Source organism: Dermochelys coriacea, chromosome 4, assembly GCF_009764565.3.
Source record: "Dermochelys coriacea isolate rDerCor1 chromosome 4, rDerCor1.pri.v4, whole genome shotgun sequence".
Lineage (NCBI taxonomy): Eukaryota > Metazoa > Chordata > Testudines > Dermochelyidae > Dermochelys > Dermochelys coriacea.
In genome coordinates, this window is record NC_050071.1 from 129,551,900 (window position 1) to 129,570,952 (window position 19,053).

The window sequence follows — 19,053 nt, forward strand, 5'->3', positions numbered from 1 at the left end:
CAACAGTTATGAGAAGGTGGGTAACCATTTTTTCTTTTTTAAGTGCTTGTTCATGTCGATTCCAATCAGGTGACTCACAAGCCCAAGTTCAGGAGGTGGGGTTGGAGTCGTCCACTGATTGGAGCACTGTTCGGAAGGCTGCATCGTCTCTGGACTGCTGGGTAATCGCATAGCGCGAGACGGAAGTGTATACCAAGGGCCACGTCGCTGTTCTGCAGATTTCTTGAGTAGCAATCTGCGCCAGGAACACTGTTGACGAAGCCTGCGCTCTGGTGAAGTGCACAGTGATCAGGGGTGCGGGAACCTCCACCAGGTTGTAGCACTTGTGGATGCAGGATGTGATACATGACAAAATGTGTTGTGACGACATGGGTAGGTCTTTCATTCTGTCCGCCACAGCCAAGAATAGCTGGACTAATTTTCTGAACGGCTTTGTCCTCTTGAAGTAGAGCGCCCTGCAGACATCTAGTGAGTACAGCTTAGGGTAGAACACCGGGAGAAAGATGTCCTGGTTAATGTGAAACTGCGATACAGCCTTCGGGAGGAAAGCAGAATGAGGTCTGAGCTGCACCGTGTCCTTATAAAACACAGTATAAGGGGGCTCTGAGGTTAGGGCCTTGAGTTCAGACACCCTCCTGGCCAAGGTTATCGCCACCTGAGGGAGACTGGCCTCTCTCTGACCTCTTTTTCTTCTGGGCCGGCAACTGGGACCAGTGCCCAAGGCTAGAATGTCCCCGAGAGGCTCAATGCCGAGCTTCCTTGCCAGCATCTTTCTTTGGCATCGGATCCTTCAAAGACGGTGCCAGAGTGCTTCACGCAGAAGACAACGTGCTGGGAGCAGGGTCCCCGGGGCCTCGGTCCAACTGAGGTCAGAGAGCTGCCTCCATTAAAAAGAATTTTGATATACTGCTCCCTCTCCTTAATGGTTCTTGGTTGGAAATCCCAACAGATCTTGCAGCAGTCTTTCTGGTGGCCCTCACCCAGGCATCGTAAGCAGGAGAGGTGTGTGTGTGTGTGTGTGGGGGGGGCGCGTGTCACTTTTTGGCATGCACTTCAAGCAAATCTGGCAAGTCAAAGCCTGGGGATCATGGCATGCCCCAGTAACAAATGGGGGAGGGAACCCCTTAAACTTATAAAGAACTACTAAACTATACTAACTACTGGAAACCAGCTATGTACAGCGTACAGCTAAAGCACTGCTAATCCACTTGCCAAAGCAAGAGAAGAGCAAGGGGAAGTCCCAGCTACCGCCACTGGCAGCAGGAAGGAACTGAGGGGGTGGTGGATCGGCAGGGCTCTATATTTGGCGCCATAAAGACGTGACTCCAGGGGTTGCCCAGGCCAAACCAACGGTTGCTGCTTTGGGGAAAAAAATCTTCCAGCTACTGTGTATGTACACACACCTGATTGGAATGGACATGAACAAGCACTCGAAGAAGAAAAACCGGTTACTAACATTCCGTATCTTTTGTTCTTCAAGATATGTTGCTCATGTCGATGCCAATGTAGGTTTGTGCACCACCATTGGAAAGTTTTCCCTCAGTGGTATCCGTCAGGTTGGCTCCAGTGCCCCCTGGAGTTGCGCCCTCCTAGTGACAGTATATAGGGCCCTGCTGCCCCCTCAGTTCCTTCTTGTCTGATAACTCTGACAGAGGGATAGGAGGTTGGGTTGTGGAATGGACATGAGCAACACATCTCAAAGAACAGCAGCTGGGGAAGGTTAGTAACCCTTTTTTCTTCTTTGAGTGCCTGCTCATGTCCATTCTAATGTAGGTGACCCCCAAGCAGATGTAGGAGGAGGGCTCAGAGTTCAATGACAAGCAGACTGTAGCACCGCTCTGCCGAATCCAGCATCGTTGCTGGCCTTCTGAGTGATGGCATCATGAGTTGCAAAACTGTGGGCTGAAGACCATGTTGCCACTCTACAGATATCCTCGATGGGAACCTGTGCCATGAATGCAGGTGAAGACTCTTGCGCCCTTGTGGAATATTCCATCAGGGCTGGAGCAGGGACTTGCACCAAGTTGTAGCACACACGGATACAAGAAGTGATGCACAAAGAAATTTTCTAGGTTGAGACGGGAGACCTTTCATCCTGTCTGCCACTGCCACAAAAAGCTGAGTAGTCTTCCTAAATGATTTAGTCCTTCCTACGTAGAAGGCCAGCGCCACCTGACATCTGGTGAATGAAGCCTCTGTTCCTGCCTGTTGGCATGTGACTTTGGGTAGAAGACTGGGAGGAAAATGTCCTGGTTATTGTGGAATTGCAACACCACCTTTTGGAGGAAGGCTGGTTGAGGGCACATTTGGACCTTATCCTTAAAGAAGATTATGTAGGGAGGTTCAGAAGTAAGGGCCCGAATCTTTGAGACCCTTATGGCCGAGGTGATGGCCACTTTCCAGGACAAGTAGAGTAGAGAGCACATTGCTAAGGTCTTGAATGGGGAAATACCTGTGCCAGGAAGCTCTCTGCCTGTGGGAATTCTGCATATCCACTTAATCCACCTCGAAGCCTCCTATCTCCCAAGGGGACAGAACGAGTTAGTGGATTGCCTCCACTTGTCTTTCTCCTATCACGAATGGTCCATCCTCCCAGATACCGTAAAGAACATTTTCCCAGAGGAGGGAACTCCCCGGATACACCAGTTTTGCAAACAGATGAACAGAAAGTGTCTTCAGTTCTGTTCCTTTCTGAATCACAGCCTGGGCTCACTCACAGATGTGTTTCTCCTCCCCTGAAGAGAACATCTCTACTATGCATTCCCCCCTTTCCTCTCATACACAAGGTCCTGCTGAAGGTCAGAGAAGTCATCACAAACTTGATCCTGATAGCTCCGACCTGGCCAGCATTGGTTTACCACCCTTCTGGATCTTTCATTGGAAACACCAATCAGCCTACCACTGTTTCTGGATCTCATCTCTGAGGATCACGGATGCTTACATCATCAGAACCTCAAGTCCCTCCATCTCATGGCCTGGAAGCTCCAGGGCTGAACCCCTTGGAGTTAGCAAGCTCAGGTCAAGTTCAAGAAGTTCTTTTAGGGAACAGAAAACTATCCACTAGGGCCACATACCTGGCAAAGTGGAAGAGTGGATCTGGACAGTGCAAAAAGGGGTCTCGCCCATGCGATCATCAGTTCCATGTATTCTGAACTACTTGCTACACCTGAAGCAACAAAGGCTATCGGTATCCTCAATTATAGTCCACCTGGTGGTGATTTTGACCATTCACCAATGGGTAAATGGCAGATCCATCTTTGCAAACTCGCTTTGTAGTTCCCTTCTCAAGGGGTTGGACAGGCTGTAACCAAGAGTCCTGGGTAACCAAGGCATGCCCTGGTGCTGGGGAAGTGGTAACCCCAATAATCAGGATTTTAATCTAATAATTACTAAATAACATGAAATTGTAAATTCTAACTACTATAATTATCTGTATACAGGAAGAGGCAAAGTTCACCGAGGAGAGTACTTGCGTGAACACAAGGATGAGCAGAAGTTCCAGCGACTGTCACAGGCAATAAGAAAGAACTGAGGGGAAGGTGAAATGGTAGAGCCCTATATACTGGCGCTATGAGGGTGCAACTCCAGGAGGCATCAGAGCCGACCCGACCCGATGGATACCACTGAGAGAAATACTTTCCGGCAGCGGTGCTTTGGGCGAGCACACACCTACACTGGAATGGACTTGAGCAAGCACTCAAAGAAGAATAGCACTTAACATTACACTGAAAGAAACTATGCAGGAGTACAAGGGTTTACAGAAGAGGATGGACTACAGATGCTTCTCCATCTCTAACTTCTATCATAATCAGCTGTAGTGATCGAAGGAAGTTTGCCAACAAACTGGTGCTTTGCAACAAAGCACAACCAAACCAATCCCATTATAAAAGATGGCCTGGTCTACACCTAAACTTTCTAGATACATTGCTCAGGGATGTGAAAAATTTCATGCCTGGTGTAACAGTTACATTGAACTAATCCCCACTGTAGACCCAGCTACGTCAACGGAAGAATTCTTCTATCGAGCTAGCTACTGCTTCTTCTGGGGATTTACTACAGCAATGGAAAAAACCCTTCTATCACCGTAATAAGTGCCTACACTACAGTGGTATAGCTGCAGCACTAAAGATGTGCCGCTGCAACACTTGTAATGTAGACATACTCCCCAGTTATAAGGGTACTTTACTTCCCCAAATCTTAACTGCTCTAGCTAAACTTCCTTCACAATATACAACTAGTCATAATATACAAACCCTTTGATATAAACAAGATTAGCCCAGAAGTATTTGTGATGGCTTTAAATGTAGGACAGATCAATTTTTGACCAAATTAAAAGAAATGGGTGGGGATGGGGATAAAAAATACCTTTTGGAAAGCACCATTTAAAGTCACAACTATGACAGCACTTCTATTTGCATTGTATTCCAGTCACTGCTGATATTCAAAAAAAGTTTAGCAGTTCTATACTCAAGAGGGGGAAAAAGACCCATTTTTAAAAAAAAAGTCAAAATTTTGTTCCAAAACTTTAGTTATAATCCTGATTCCTACACTGTATATGCAAAGCATAATCACTCACTTATCATACTGAGTTAAACCGGCACACACACACAGGAAAGCCAAGAGAGATAAATGAACAATGTGACATTTAAATATATACAATCACAACCAAAAGATCAATACAGGAATTCTGAAGGGTTGCAAGAACAAACTATTTTTTCATTGATTTGTTATTTTAAACCATTAAAAGAAAGATGGCTAAACATGTGAAAGGTAAATACATTATTACAGCATTAACAAATACTGTTATAGTGTACACATTTTAACATTTGTTTATAAAATTAGTTTTGACGACAAGATAAAGCAAGAATCCCCAAAGCAGACAGATGAAACTTCTATATTTGTGTTGTAAATACAATACACTGAACGCGATTTTAAAAGTAAAATTCCTTTATAGAATTTAGCTATTCCCTGTATTTCATCTAGCAGAAGTACAGTACCTGGATTCAAATTTGTTCCAATATCTCCTTTTAGAAAGAATCATAAAAATGTCCAAATACCCCTTTTTGTTTAAATTGACCAAATGGCACCTATTTGCCTGAAGCAATAAAGTAGACAGTGTTCAAGAGATAAATCAATAATAGGAAAGAGAGAGGCTGGGGTTTCAACTGAAAGTTAGGCTGCTGAATGCTGACATTATTGATTTTAGCTAGTTCAGCTGGCCTTGTAATTAAAATGTAAATTTGAGAAAGAGATTATATCCTGACAGAAATGGTGGGATTAGGAGGAGATAAAAGCCCCTCAGTCAAAATTCAGAGAAAGAAATGAGAAAGAAAGAGCACAGGTTTCCTCAGCTGTGTGGATTTAGACTAAATCTAACTACTTCAGATTCACCTATATTTAACTGAAAAAACAGAGATAGAATATAAACAAGTATTATGGACTGCAACTTTCCTGGAGCAATATAATATTTAATTTCTGTTTCACATTTTAAGAAGTCCTACCCAAGCAAAGCATGTGTAATTTATATTAATACACACACACACACACACGCGCGCGCGCGCAAATCTCTCATGGATATTTACCAGGTTGGGTATAATACTCACCCGTTACCACCATGATCATGAAAAAATTAAAGATATTTTTACTCATCAAATACAGTAAACTGGGCGAAGAGAATTTTGCAAGGCATGTTCTATATGAACACACAAATACTCCCACACAGAGCTTGAACCTATGCCCACAAAAACAAATGGAAAAGCTTCCATTGTCTTCAGTGGTTCAGAATCCAACCTATAATAATATCTATGTATGCATATACACAGTGTGTGTAAACCAATTATCATATGTGATAATATATTATAAAGGTTTCATTATTTGTCAGAGTTCCATTCTCATGAGGGATGAAACCTGGAGTGAATTATGCAGATCATCCCCAACAGGTGCTACAATCTTTTCATATCACATGGCATCATGTATTTTTGAAATTAATGTCAGAAGTGTTTTAGAGTTTGCTTTATTTTAAACCACTTTACTGGGATCATCTCTCCTATCCTTCCACCCCTAAAGGCAGGCTCCCTGGGTAACATGACTTCAGCTATACACCTCTGAAGTAAAGAAAAAACTAAACTGTTTAAAAAGTTTCTAAAAATGACTGAAAAGAGCTTTTTAAAAAAATATCAAAAATGGTTTATCCGTATCTTGGAGCCTTTCAGGGCTCCGAATATTGTACGCTGCACTGGGAAAGCTCAGAATCTTCCGTTTCTGATGGCACCCATTTCTAGTCCTGTAGGTGTATGAGGTATCTGACAAAACCAAACAAACAAAAAAACGCCAAAGCAGCTGTTTGAAGTACTAGGAGGTTGGAAATGTTAGATATAATTCTGGCAAATGTAGATGTTTCAAACGAGTGCAAGTGAGGTAATCATATGCATGATAAAAACAATGTATCACATGGACATATACAGAGCTTCCTGAAAAAAGGTTGAATCTTTTATAATGAAAAAAGTGTTAGATAACCTAAATATAAAGGTCACTACCAACTCCCCCTATAATGCACACATGTTCACTAACAAATTTTCATTCAAGTTGCTGTAACTGCACATTAAAAATCCTAAGCTATAAAAAACATAATTAATAGCTAAGGTCATTAACTACAGAAATTAAATTACATTACACATCTTATGTGGTTTGACAAAACAATTATAGACATGCTAACAATTATAACCTTAACGCTCATTATAACCTTATCTCTGCCCCATTTTTAATTTAGTCTAAGACAAGAGTGCTCTGATGACACACTATATTCCCCTGAACCTGCAACTTTTACTAATTTACCACGACTGCTCTGTGACAAATTTGCCACCCTATTAATGTGGATGCGAGCAGTCCCCTTGTAAAATTAATCCTGTGGACAAACCTACAAGATGCTGATTGCGTTGTGCAGCGTTCAGCACCTTCAACTTCTATGTTCTTCAGTGGGAGACCAACTTGAGGAAGGGCCTACAGATTTCAGGAGGACCTTACTTACAAGAGGGACCCATGCATAGAAGTGTGGAAGGATTTTCATAATCTACTCCTTCATATATATGAGAAAAACAATTTTAACATTTTGCTGGAAGTAGAAAAATTTTAATCATGTTTTTCTGTAAATGTGCCAATATTCAATTTATATTTAATTCTTAGGTATATTTTATGACTTAAATATATTGTATTATTTTTCTTTATGGGTTGTTGTAAAAGGGATATTTTTGTCTGAATATGATTTTTTTAACTTTAATGTAATGTATCAATTTTACTTTTAAATTAACAACTAAAATATTTCTAACAATTGCATGCACTGAGAAAAAACTAAGTTTTTTTTGTATACAGTGGATCAAAGTCAGTCGTAATTTGAATATTGACTATCACCTCTAGGCAGATTTCTGATATACCATTTATTAAGGGAGGTATTATTTCAATTATGTAGTCAGTAAACTTAACTATTCATTTCCTCACTTTTGAAGACTTTTTTAAATAGCAACCTTAATCTTAATTTAATAAAAGTCTTTACTCCATACTTCCTTTTTTAAAAAATAAAAAATATGCTTGTTTAGTCAGAGGTATTATATCTTCTGAATTAAGATAATGAATTGTGTGTTAATACTGTTGTCTTCTGATGGGGAGGAAGAGGCTCCTAAGTTCTGCTGGGTACTGAAAGCAGGGGGTAATGACAGGTTTCAGAGTAGCAGCCGTGTTAGTCTGTATTCGCAAAAAGAAAAGGAGTACTTGTGGCACCTTAGAGACTAACAAATTTATTAGAGCATAAGCTTTCGTGAGCTACAGCTCACTTCATCGGATGCTGTCTCTTACTCCCTTTTCAATAACTGTTCTGGGGTTTTTCCCTATAGAAGTCAATAACTGCCTGTAAATTCTCCATGTAACCTAATGGACTAATTCGTTTAGTGCTAATGTTGCAGCTCTATCATACTCTTGGTTCAGAATTTAATTTCTGACAATGGGACTATGAATTCTAATGTTTTTATGTCTGTTTACTTTGGTCTTCTCCAAGTTTCTGAAAAATGACTGCATATAACTTGAGAGGCACTGAGACGTCCCCTGTGCAGCTCTTAGTCCTGAGGTACACAGGGCAGGATCACTGAGCCTGGGAAGGAGGATTTTGAGTTCTATAATGCATCTACACTCAACTGAAGAAAAATAAGACTTAGAATTGATGAAATCCAGATCCCAAGAATGAAACTCAAGATTCACAGCATATTAGATCTAGGATATTAGCTAAACAAATTGAGTTACATTGAGAATATACAATCCTTTAGTGACCGAGTCCCTGATTCAAGAAAGCATCCCTGCCGGAAGTTAGCTAAAGCATGTGCTTTCCTGAATCTGAGTCTGAAAAAGGAAGTGGAGACAGAGCTCCCTTACCCCAGTTCACCTAACACTTGATCTTCATTTTAGGCAGAATGTTTAACAAAATTCACCCAGTAGATGTGGGGTTCTGTTAGATGAGTTTAATAAATATGTGCACATCTAATATAGTATGGCTATAGGGGGGGAAAGTAAACCCACAGCAAGTGCAGCCCATAGGATCCCAAATGTGGTTTATAACTACTTTTCCCCTAAAACTGTAAGGTGTGGACAAAGTTGATCAATTGCATATTTTCATTTTTGCTGTTGCTGAACTGAAACAAGCAATTTTAGACATCTACAAAGGAAGATAAGAAAACAAAGGTGATAGTGTGCATTTATTTTTGTTAAAATAACTTTACCGTATATGCAAATTAAGGCTTGATCCTTATGCTCTTCAAAAATTTCAAACGTTCAAAAATGGGCAATCCTGGCTTCAGGGATCACAAATAAGTTGCATACAATATGCATGTGTGCATAATAATGACTAATCTAATTTATGCTTTGGGGCTTCAGCCAGTTGCCTGCAAGGGTCAGGAGGGAGTCCCCCCAATGCACCACTGTAATCTGTGGGGGAGGGTTTTGCCACAGCTAGAAATGGGATACTGATTGGGGTGGACTGGTGTTCTGAGGTGGCAAAGAGAATCCGCTCTCAGAGGTGTGGCTGGTGTGTCTTGCTCACATGCTCAGGGTCTAACTCATCAGCAGACAAAAGGCCAGAAAGGAATTTTCCCCACAATCAGATTGGCAGGCACGTGGCTGATTTTTTGCCTTCCTGTGCAGCACAGGGCATGGATTGCCTGCTAGGATCACCTAGGAACGTATCACCAAATAAATTCCCTTCTATTGCAAAGGCCTCGGGGCATTGATGGTGCCTCAGTCTCTGCCTGTGGCACAAAACTATTTAGTTTCCAGAGGACTAAAAAGGCAGTAACTGAAATTACCAGGTTTAATACAGGGGAGGGAAACAGGTGAAATGAAAAGGCTTCTGATATGCATGAGGTCACACTAGATAAACTAATGGTCCATTCTGGCCTTAAACTCAATGAAACTATGTTTGAAGCTGAATCTCCGAAGATAATGAAGGAGCCTAGTGTCGAAGGCTTTATTCATTGAGACCATTAAGGAAAGCCAACTACGTAAAAACAGAGTAAAAAAAAAATATATTTATTTATTTATTCATTTATTTATTTATTACAGATGGGGGGGGGGAATCAAAGAATCAATCAGAAGTCTTTGCAAAGAGCTATCTTAAATTCAAAGAAGCTGAATGGGAAACAATTCCTAGACCTCTAAGGATCCCCAGAGGCCTAATTCTGTTCCCCCATATTATTCATCAATCATCTCTACAAAGCCACTGGGGGGCTGACAAGACAACATAGACTGAAGTGTTAGCATTATGCAGACAACATCCAGCTCGACATCTGCTTTGTGTCATAAGCAAGCAGCACAACCCAAATATCTTTGTTGCCTAGCCAAAATCAGCATTTAGCTAAAGTTGAACCCAGGCAAGTCTGAAGTAATGCTGGGGGGAAGGGAATAAAAGAGTTTTAAGGATCTTGTTCTCTCTATAAAATTCCACACTATCAAGAGCATCTGCCTTCATATATTGAAACTGGTCAGCAGCCTTAGGATAGGGTCCAGAGTGACCTAGACAAATTAGAGGATTGGGCCAAAAGAAATCTGATGAGGTTCAACAAGGACAAATGCAGAGTCCTGCACCTGGGATGGAAGAATACCAAGCACTGCTACAAGCTAGGGACCGACTGGCTAAGCAGCAGTTCTGTAGAAAAGGACCTGGGGATTACAGTGGACAAGAAGCTGGATATAAATCAACAGTGTGCCCTTGTTGCCAAGAAGGCTAATGGCATATTGGGCTGCATTAGTAGGAGCATTGCCAGCAGATCGAGGGAATTGATTAATCCCCTCTATTCGGCGCTAGTGAGGCCACATCTGGAGCACTGCATCCAGTTTTGGGCCCCCCACTACAGAAAGGATGTGGACAAATTGGAGACAATCCAGCGGAGGGCAACGAAAATGATTAGGGGGCTGGGGCACATGACTTACAAGGAGAGGCTGAGGGAACTAGGCTTATTTAGTCTGCAGAAGAGAAGGGGGGGGGGGGGGATTTGATAGGAGCCTTCAACTATCTGAAGGGGGTTCCAAAGAGGATGGAGCTAGGCTGTTCTCAGTGGCAGAAGATGACAGAACAAGGAGCAATGGTCTCAAGTTGCAGTGAGGGAGGCGTAGGTTGGATATTAGGAAACACTATTTCACTAGAGGGTGGTGAAGCACTGGAATGTGTTACCTAGGAAGATGGTGGAATCTCCATCCTTAGATAATGACAGGTTTCAAAGTAGTACCCGTGTTAGTCTGTCCACAAAAAGAAAAGGAGTACTTGTGGCACCTTAGAGACTAACAAATTTATTCGCACATAAGCCGATGAAGTGAGCTGTAGCTCATGAAAACTTATGCGCAAATAAATTTGTTAGTCTCTAAGGTGCCACAAGTACTCCTTTTCTTTTTCCATCCTGAGAGGTTTTTAAGGTCCGGCTTGACAAAGCCCTGGCTGGGATGATTTAGTTGGGGTTCGTCCTGCTTTGAGCAAGGGGTTTGAGTAGATGACCTCCTGAGGTCACCCTAATCTTCTATGACTCTATGATCATTTTGGGCTCTTCAAAGTTACTGGATATCCAAATAGTCACAGCATAAAAATACTAATTTCCATCTGCAATTGCTCAGAAGACTGTGCCCCATTTATTTGATCTACACTGATCTATACATTCATGACCTTCAGCCTTGATCAAAACAACTCAATGTTGAGGCACATAGCCACATCATGAAAAGCAACCAATTGTTATGAAATGCAGCATCCAATTGTCAACAAAGGTCACTAGTCACCTCACTCCAGTACTCACCTCTTTGATCTGAATACTACTTAAGCACAGTCCAGTTCAAGGTCATTGTCATGACAGTCTAACCCCTCCACGGAATTGGTTCTAGCCACATAAAAGATTGCCTCCTCTCCCCTCCCCTCCCCAACTGTGACCTATTATAGCAGTTCCACTCTATTGGAACAATAAAACCATCAACCAACAAGGGGAAATTAATGAGTGCAGAACTTTCACAGCAGCGGGACTTAAACCATGAAACTCATTTCCACAAAAGACAAGAATCAACAACAACAGACCTCACCACTTTTAAAACTAAATGTAAACCAACAAAAAAATTTTTTAACCAAGTCCTTCACACACACGTACACCAAGAGAAAACCCTGTAAACTAATCAAAAAATTTTTCCTACTGGCAGGTAAGAATCAAAGGGGTTTCTATTTTTAGACACGTGAGGTGCTCAGATGCTGCAGTGAGAGACACTTGAGACGAAGTGGGTTGTTTGTGCCTCATGGTTTCCAAGAAGAACTTGTTCCATCATGCACATTTTTGACAGACCAAATGGGATTTGAGCTGAAGACAGCTAATAGATGCTTGTTAGCTTTAGTGTGAAGATGACTTGGTTAACACCTTGAAACAGAGGAAGAGGGTTTTTTCTATGTTGTGATAGACACGAGAGCCTTGGGTCTGCACAGAGTTGTGTTATAAACAGCGAAATTACAGTTGATAAAGATGGATATTTCTAGATTAGCTGAATCTGGTAGAGGTCTCTATGAAGGAAGAGACCAACGTGTAATACTACAAGAGAACACTTCTTTGCAGCTTAGTCTAAATGGTTTCCATTTCAGTTCATGAATGATTTTACTTGTGCTGTATTTTCCTGCCATGTTTTGCCTTAAATCTTTTATACTATTACTACTAACAACTTTTAAAGTTGGAATTTGGTTTAGATAGAAAATAAAAGCACAGAAGTGTTGCTATAAACAATAATTATTAATATGATCTTCCTGCTTTCTGGCTCTCTTCAACTCACTCCACATCAAAAAGGGAGATGGGCAGAAAGAGCTAGAAAAGACTTGGCATGGCTAAAGTGACTTAGTTAGATGATATGTATAGGAGCCTGACTAAAGGTTAAAGCGACTGCTTCCACAGTACCACAAAGGAAGCACTGTGCTTGCCTTGACCATATCCTAGACAGTGATCATACCACCACCCAGGTATTAAAAGGAAAGACTAGTGCTGACACCATTGTTGTGGGCTAGCATGCAATGCAATGAATCGTTACTTGCTGATTCTATTTCCTTTCTTTTTTTTTCTTTTTTTTTTTTTTTTTTAAAGAAATACTGGAAACTTGACAATGGTATAGTTTCTACGATGCAATCTCCAAACACTTTTCCACTGTCAATGAAATATTCATTTGGGTGTACCTGCGCTGGAGGCCTGGGGCAAGTTCAGCACACAGATCCACAAATGTGGCCTTGCACATCCGAAAGCTCTGCAGCCACTGCTCATCATCCCAACCTTGCATGACAACGTGAGCCCACCAGTCAGTGCTTGTTTCTCAGGCCCAGAACCAGCACTCCATTGTCTGCAGCTGCTCCATGAACGCCACCAACAACCTTGAATTGTTTCTTTCTATGTCCCAGAACAATCTAGCCTCCAAGGAATCATTTTGTTCAATGCGGGTCCTCTTGTGGCTCTGCAAATACGGCAGGATCAGGCTCCCTGTGCTTGCAACGCTCATAATAACAGTGCAGAGCTGTGCAAGGTCCATGCTTCTGTCAGAGGTGGCGGACAGTGACAAGAGCCAGGCGATTTTATGGCATTTTGAAAAAAAAAAAAAAGCACAAAATATTTTGGGCTGAAGACGAAATTACAGGATGGAGAACACTGAATTATGGGAAGTTGGCCCCATGCTCCCAGTCACCTCTGCACAACTTGTTTCGGCCCTATCAGGCACAGAAAGAACTTCCCAAAACACCCTGCACTAGAAGGTGGTGAGTTGCACAGTGGGATACCTACCTACAGTACACTGCATTTGCATTCTGCATCAATACAAACACTCCTGGTAAAGATGTGCATTGCCAACACAAGGAACCAAGTGTGCGCACACACACACACAAGCAGTTTAATAACTGCAGTGACTGTATGCTGATGTAACTTAGGTCAACATAATTTTGTATCGTAGACATAGTCTTAGTCTGTTCCAGTAACATCACATTATGTAAGCTAGGAGACCAGATTTGCTTTTAAATGAATAGAGCCCCAACTTGTACTGTGTTAGCAGCACTCCAGCAGTATTACAGTCGTTGGAAGAAAAAATATAAGTCAATAGCAGTGATAATATTTTCAATAAAAAGAATCAAAACCAATTCTAATAAAATTATACTGGTAATTTTCTGTATTAATTCCTTTTCATTTGAACTTGTGTGTCTTTTCTAGATGAACACACAATCTGGGGTGTCTTATTATACAAGTGTCTGACATTTTTCTTTTAATAACACACATTTAGAATGACTCTGTGATACCTCAAAATGGCTGGCCCCTTGTCCCACTACAGACATCAGGTGCAAGTGTAAATAGGGATTATACAAATGGGAGGTCGTTAAAAATCTGGTAATGCTAATTTGGCATGACACCCCTAATGGGTTATATCTTCACACTTCAGTTACCTAATCACCTAAATTCTTTTAACAAATTTACATTTCATCTTACACATGGAGATTCAAATTGACTTGTCTATTTCTCCCCCCATCTTACAGTTCCATGATAAAACTCAGCTCCTTATCTTAGCCATTAAATATTATTGTAACTTTTTGGGGTTGCAACATATATATCTATATACACTCTCCAAAGTAAATTTTCCCATAGCACAAAAACTTTAGATCTCAGTGGAGCAACAAATAGAAATTTGTAACCAAAAATGGATTTGAAGTTGCAATTCATTTCACTGGTAAATACTTTCATTTCCCCAAAGAGAAAAGAAAGAGAATTAACTGACCTTCTGATATGACCTTTAGTTTACCATTTTATAAATTTCAGTGGTTGTGTATTACATCTTTGTTTTATTACATAACATAAAATGTTAATTTGAGCTGTTCGACTTTCATTGTTTATTCAGGTGCAGAATCAAGGCCGGGGTGGGGGGGAACCTTTAAATTATTCAGACTTTCTGTAGAACAGCAAGAGCGTATTTAAAATTGAAGGTGTAATATGCTGTAGTTAAGAGATTCCACATATATTAGACTTCTGAACTGAAATGTAAAATTCCACTGTTTCCTATATGCAAAGCATTTCACATGAATTAAAAACTAGCAAATAACACTAGCAAACAACACTTCAGATGTATAAAGCTGGGGTAATTCAATTGATTTCAATAGAATTCACCAGGGATGATTTTGACCCTTTTGTATCTGGAAAAAAACAAATCTCTATATTTAGTTAAATATTTAACCCTTCAACACAGTTGAGTCTCCTGATATCACATCACACATCTTTACCAAGCACTCGATTTATTCTTTTAGGCCCAGATTTGTAAAGGTATTTAGGCATTGATTTGCTCAGCACTGCAACACCTAACTGATTTGGGACCCTGTGTCTCATTTCCAAAAGTGATTTATGCACTTAAGGGTTTAAATCTGTCAGTGAGATTTTGGCTCCTAAGTACCTAAATTTCTTTTGAAAAATCAGACATAGGTGTTGCAATGCTGAGCACATCAATGCTTAAATACCTTTACAAATCTGGGCCATACTAAGTCGGCCCTTTAGTGCATATAAATTGTTTTTGATCAGGCCTTTTCTGATTTAGAAAAGTGAATCATGTCACCGGGAGATTTAACTTTTAGAATCTTTTGATTAAAAATATAAGCCCAACAAGATTTGAACTCAGTGGAGCAGATGCAGTTTTCAGTTACACTGTTGTAAATCCAGAGTCATTCCACTGAAGTCAACATAATTACTCCATAGACAGACAATGGAAACAGAGCAGAGTTTGGCCCAATACGTTACAAATGCACTTAAGTATATGTTTTCATCCAGCCCCATGTGCTTAAGAGCTTTTCTGAATAAGGATTCTTTCTTGAATTGGGACCTTAAAACAGTAATTTTATCCAACAGAGAAGGAGCTCATATTCTCTCAGGAACACAACAGAAATAATAATTGCTAAGAACAAACTTTTAAAAGAAAATCAAATAAAAGGTTTATGAAGTTCATACTAAGTATGTCCCCTACCTTCTACCCAGATTTATATACATGCATAATATCACTGTGAGATTTGGGGAGAAAGGGGGAATTGGCATTTTGGTTCTTCAGTTAAAAAAAAAGCAGAAGAGTATCTTTTTATTAGCTACATTATATATAGAAATAAGGAACTGATTATTCTATTCTATATAAATTCTCACCAATGCCGTATCTGAGCACCTTCCAGTAAGTGCATTAAATGATGTGACTAACATCTGTCACGTGTGGTTTGTTCATTCTCTCATCCTCTTCCCACAAGAAGAATTGTGTATGCAACTGTTTTGTTTCAATATGGCATTGTTTTGCGGGGTTCAATGAACACACTGGTCATAGAATCATAGAATCATAGAATATCAGGGTTGGAAGGGACCCCAGAAGGTCATCTAGTCCAACCCCCTGCTCAAAGCAGGACCAAGTCCCAGTTAAATCATCCCAGCTAGGGCTTTGTCAAGCCTGACCTTAAAAACCTCTAAGGAAGGAGATTCTACCACCTCCCTAGGTAACGCATTCCAGTGTTTCACCACCCTCTTAGTGAAAAAGTTTTTCCTAATATCCAATCTAAACCTCCCCCATTGCAACTTGAGACCATTACTCCTCGTTCTGTCATCTGCTACCATTGAGAACAGTCTAGAGCCATCCTCTTTGAAACCCCCTTTCAGGTAGTTGAAAGCAGCTATCAAATCCCCCCTCATTCTTCTCTTCTGCAGACTAAGATGGTATGTGTTTATGATAGAGGAGGCCAGGCTGAAGTCATGCGCTTTGCACTTGGAGTGGAAGGTGGTGAGGATTAAACTGACTTTTTATATATTATGCTAAGAATCTTCAGGCTGCTGTTAAATCACACCTGGAAGCCAAGTTCCAGTACCTGGTAAAGTCAAGACAAAATACACCAGACTCCCCATCATCCTAGTGCAAATCCTCTCCTTCAAGTCCATTCTCAAGACCCACTAGTACTCAGTCCCTACTCAGAATGAGCCAATATTTATATAGCTAAGCTGACAGGCAGTTGGGGCAAGTGATTATTTACTGACTGATGTACTTACATTAACATTTATAAAAATGGATATCATTATATAAATATTGTAAATATTTGATTGTCTCCCTCTTGCCCACCCTTCATATATTGCTGGGTTTAGTATTGTGAGCTCTCCAAGGTAGGGTCTGCATCTTCAAAGATGCTTATCTAAGCACAATGAGGATCTCATCCTGTTTGAGGCCTCACTTGGTTTTGATGCACTAGCATGACTCGATATTTTGAGGTTTCTTTGAGCTGACTTTGTTAATTCCTGCAGCCGAACAGGCTAACTTTACTGCAGACCTCCCACACACTGTAGTCACTCTTCGTGGTATGAGACAGTCACAACTAAAAGGCCACTCTAATTGCCAGTTTCTCGATTTATATATGCACACCTAAATTCCCTCTAAGTTGCGCGGCTGCCCAGCAGTCTACCAAGTGCCACTCACTTCATGTGCTCATCCTGCCCACTGCTGTGCTGCTCCTGCCCTCTGCCTTGGAGCCCCTGGCCAGCTGCTCCCGGGAAGAGCAGGGGAGGAGACGGAGGGCCGCTGATGTCAGAGTGTCCCCCTCCCCTGTACCCCATCTCCACTGGGGAGGGGGGCATGACAGGGCTCAGGAGTGGAATGTGGGAAGGAGCTTGCTGGCAGCTGGGCTGTGTCTGAAAAAGCAGGCTTCAGACTGGTGAATGCCAATCTATTTAAAGAGGCAGCATACTTAAAGGGGCAGCGCATGTCTCTGTCACACACACACACAGTCTTTCAAGCTCCTCTCCCAACACATAGCTGTATTATTATTGTTACTTCTTGATACTTCCTGCAATACACATATATTCTCTGTAATTGTATTCTTTCAAAATGTTATTTTAGTTTTTGACTGGTCTATGCATTTCATCATTTTTATTTCTCTCTTACGCTTACATTTAATTCTTTGAGTAGTGAGTTCTAAAATGTTTAACCTGTCTTGGATGGACTAATTATCCCTATGGTAACTATTTAAAAATATGAATTATATCTAGGTTTCTTGTTTCTACTGGTGGTGCACATCCACACATTACCTTGATATTGGTGCACATAACAAAATTCATTCTGCACATGGATGGAAAAAACTTAAGGGAACATTGATGCACACACTTTAATATTACCAAAGAGAAAAAGATTTGGCTTTCTACATTAAAAAGCTGCAGATTGACTTCACTACATTCCCCTCTATACCAAAAGCTATACCTGGGAAGAACAAGGAATAATGTACTGGAATGTAACTGTTTTAGATCAACTTTTTTTGGGTAACTCACCTGTCAACTTTATAGGTACACTTTACAAGTACTCATTTATTTCAAAAAGCTTTAGAATGTGTTTGGAAAAGCGGGATGCTAAATTTAAATGAAGCAAACAAGAACAAAATTATATTTTCGTGGGCTAAAACCCACTTCATCGGATGCATGGAGTCTTCCTACTGTATTTTCCACTGCATGCATCCGATGAAGTGGGTTTTAGCCCACGAAAGCTTATGCCCTAATAAATTTGTTAGTCTCCAAGGTGCCACAAGTACTACTCATTCTTTTTGCTGATAAAGACTAACACAGCTACCACTCTGAAGATTATATTTTGTTTGTCATCTAGGCTTTCCTTAGTGACACTACAACAAACTACTGAGAGGCTGAGCTCCACTTAACCTTTTGTTACAATGACACCCACATTGGAGAGAGAGGATAGGTTGTGGGCTACATTTAACCACCTTCAGGGTGTTAAGTGGCTGTGTGCCTGCAGATGCTATAATTGTGGCGAGCAGCACAAAATCCTATCCTGTTTCACCAAACCATCCTCAGTATTTCTAAGCCATGGTTTACAATTATACTCTCCTACCACCCTATTCTGAGTAAATAAATATCCTTTTTTAGCACACATGCATGCACACACACACAGAGCAGCTTGTGTCTCTAAATTATAGTGGAACATGGCTGAATTAAATAAGCTCCTGGTCTCAGTTGCTTCTCCTCCTAGAAAGTATTTGTTTATCTAGAGCCAATCGCTGCTCCCCTATCTATGTAATGACTTCCTCACAGCAGTCAGAGAGATTACCCACACCACTGATCACTTTATTACTTCATAATGGCTGTTTATTTACTTTACTGCAGCAGTAACATGCAGGGATAAAGCTTTTCACAGCTGGGCAAACTTACCATATTCCTTACGCAGGTGGTCTGGAATGTGGGGCTCATAACCTTCCTTCTCAGGGACCTCCACAAATTCATCTTCATCATCTTCAGTGTCGGACACTTTCATCTACAGGGAAAAAATAAAGAAAATGAGACTATTTTTTCCCCTTTCATATTGAAAATATTAGCAGACAGCAAGACAGCCCACTACTGAGGCTCTTCTGAGCCAACAGTATTTCCCTAATTATGTATTTAATCATCATCTAAGATTAGACCCCTTGTTTTACATTTCATCTCTAAAGCCATCTTCAATCCCTAAGAGATATCTTCTTTAAAGGTTTGCTTATCC

At 40.8% G+C, this 19,053-nt stretch overlaps 1 protein-coding gene across 3 annotated transcripts in view; it reads right to left on the bottom strand.

Annotated features, from left to right (window-relative positions):
- UVSSA (UV stimulated scaffold protein A) overlaps positions 1 to 19,053 on the bottom strand; it is a 103,419-nt gene that overhangs the window by 42,073 nt on the left and 42,293 nt on the right. For all 3 annotated transcript variants that reach the window (XM_038399924.2, XM_043512671.1, XM_038399925.2), the window contains one exon: positions 18,729 to 18,831. In XM_038399924.2, coding sequence (XP_038255852.1) covers positions 18,729 to 18,831 — 103 coding nt within the window. The remainder of the gene's footprint in view (positions 1 to 18,728; positions 18,832 to 19,053) is intronic.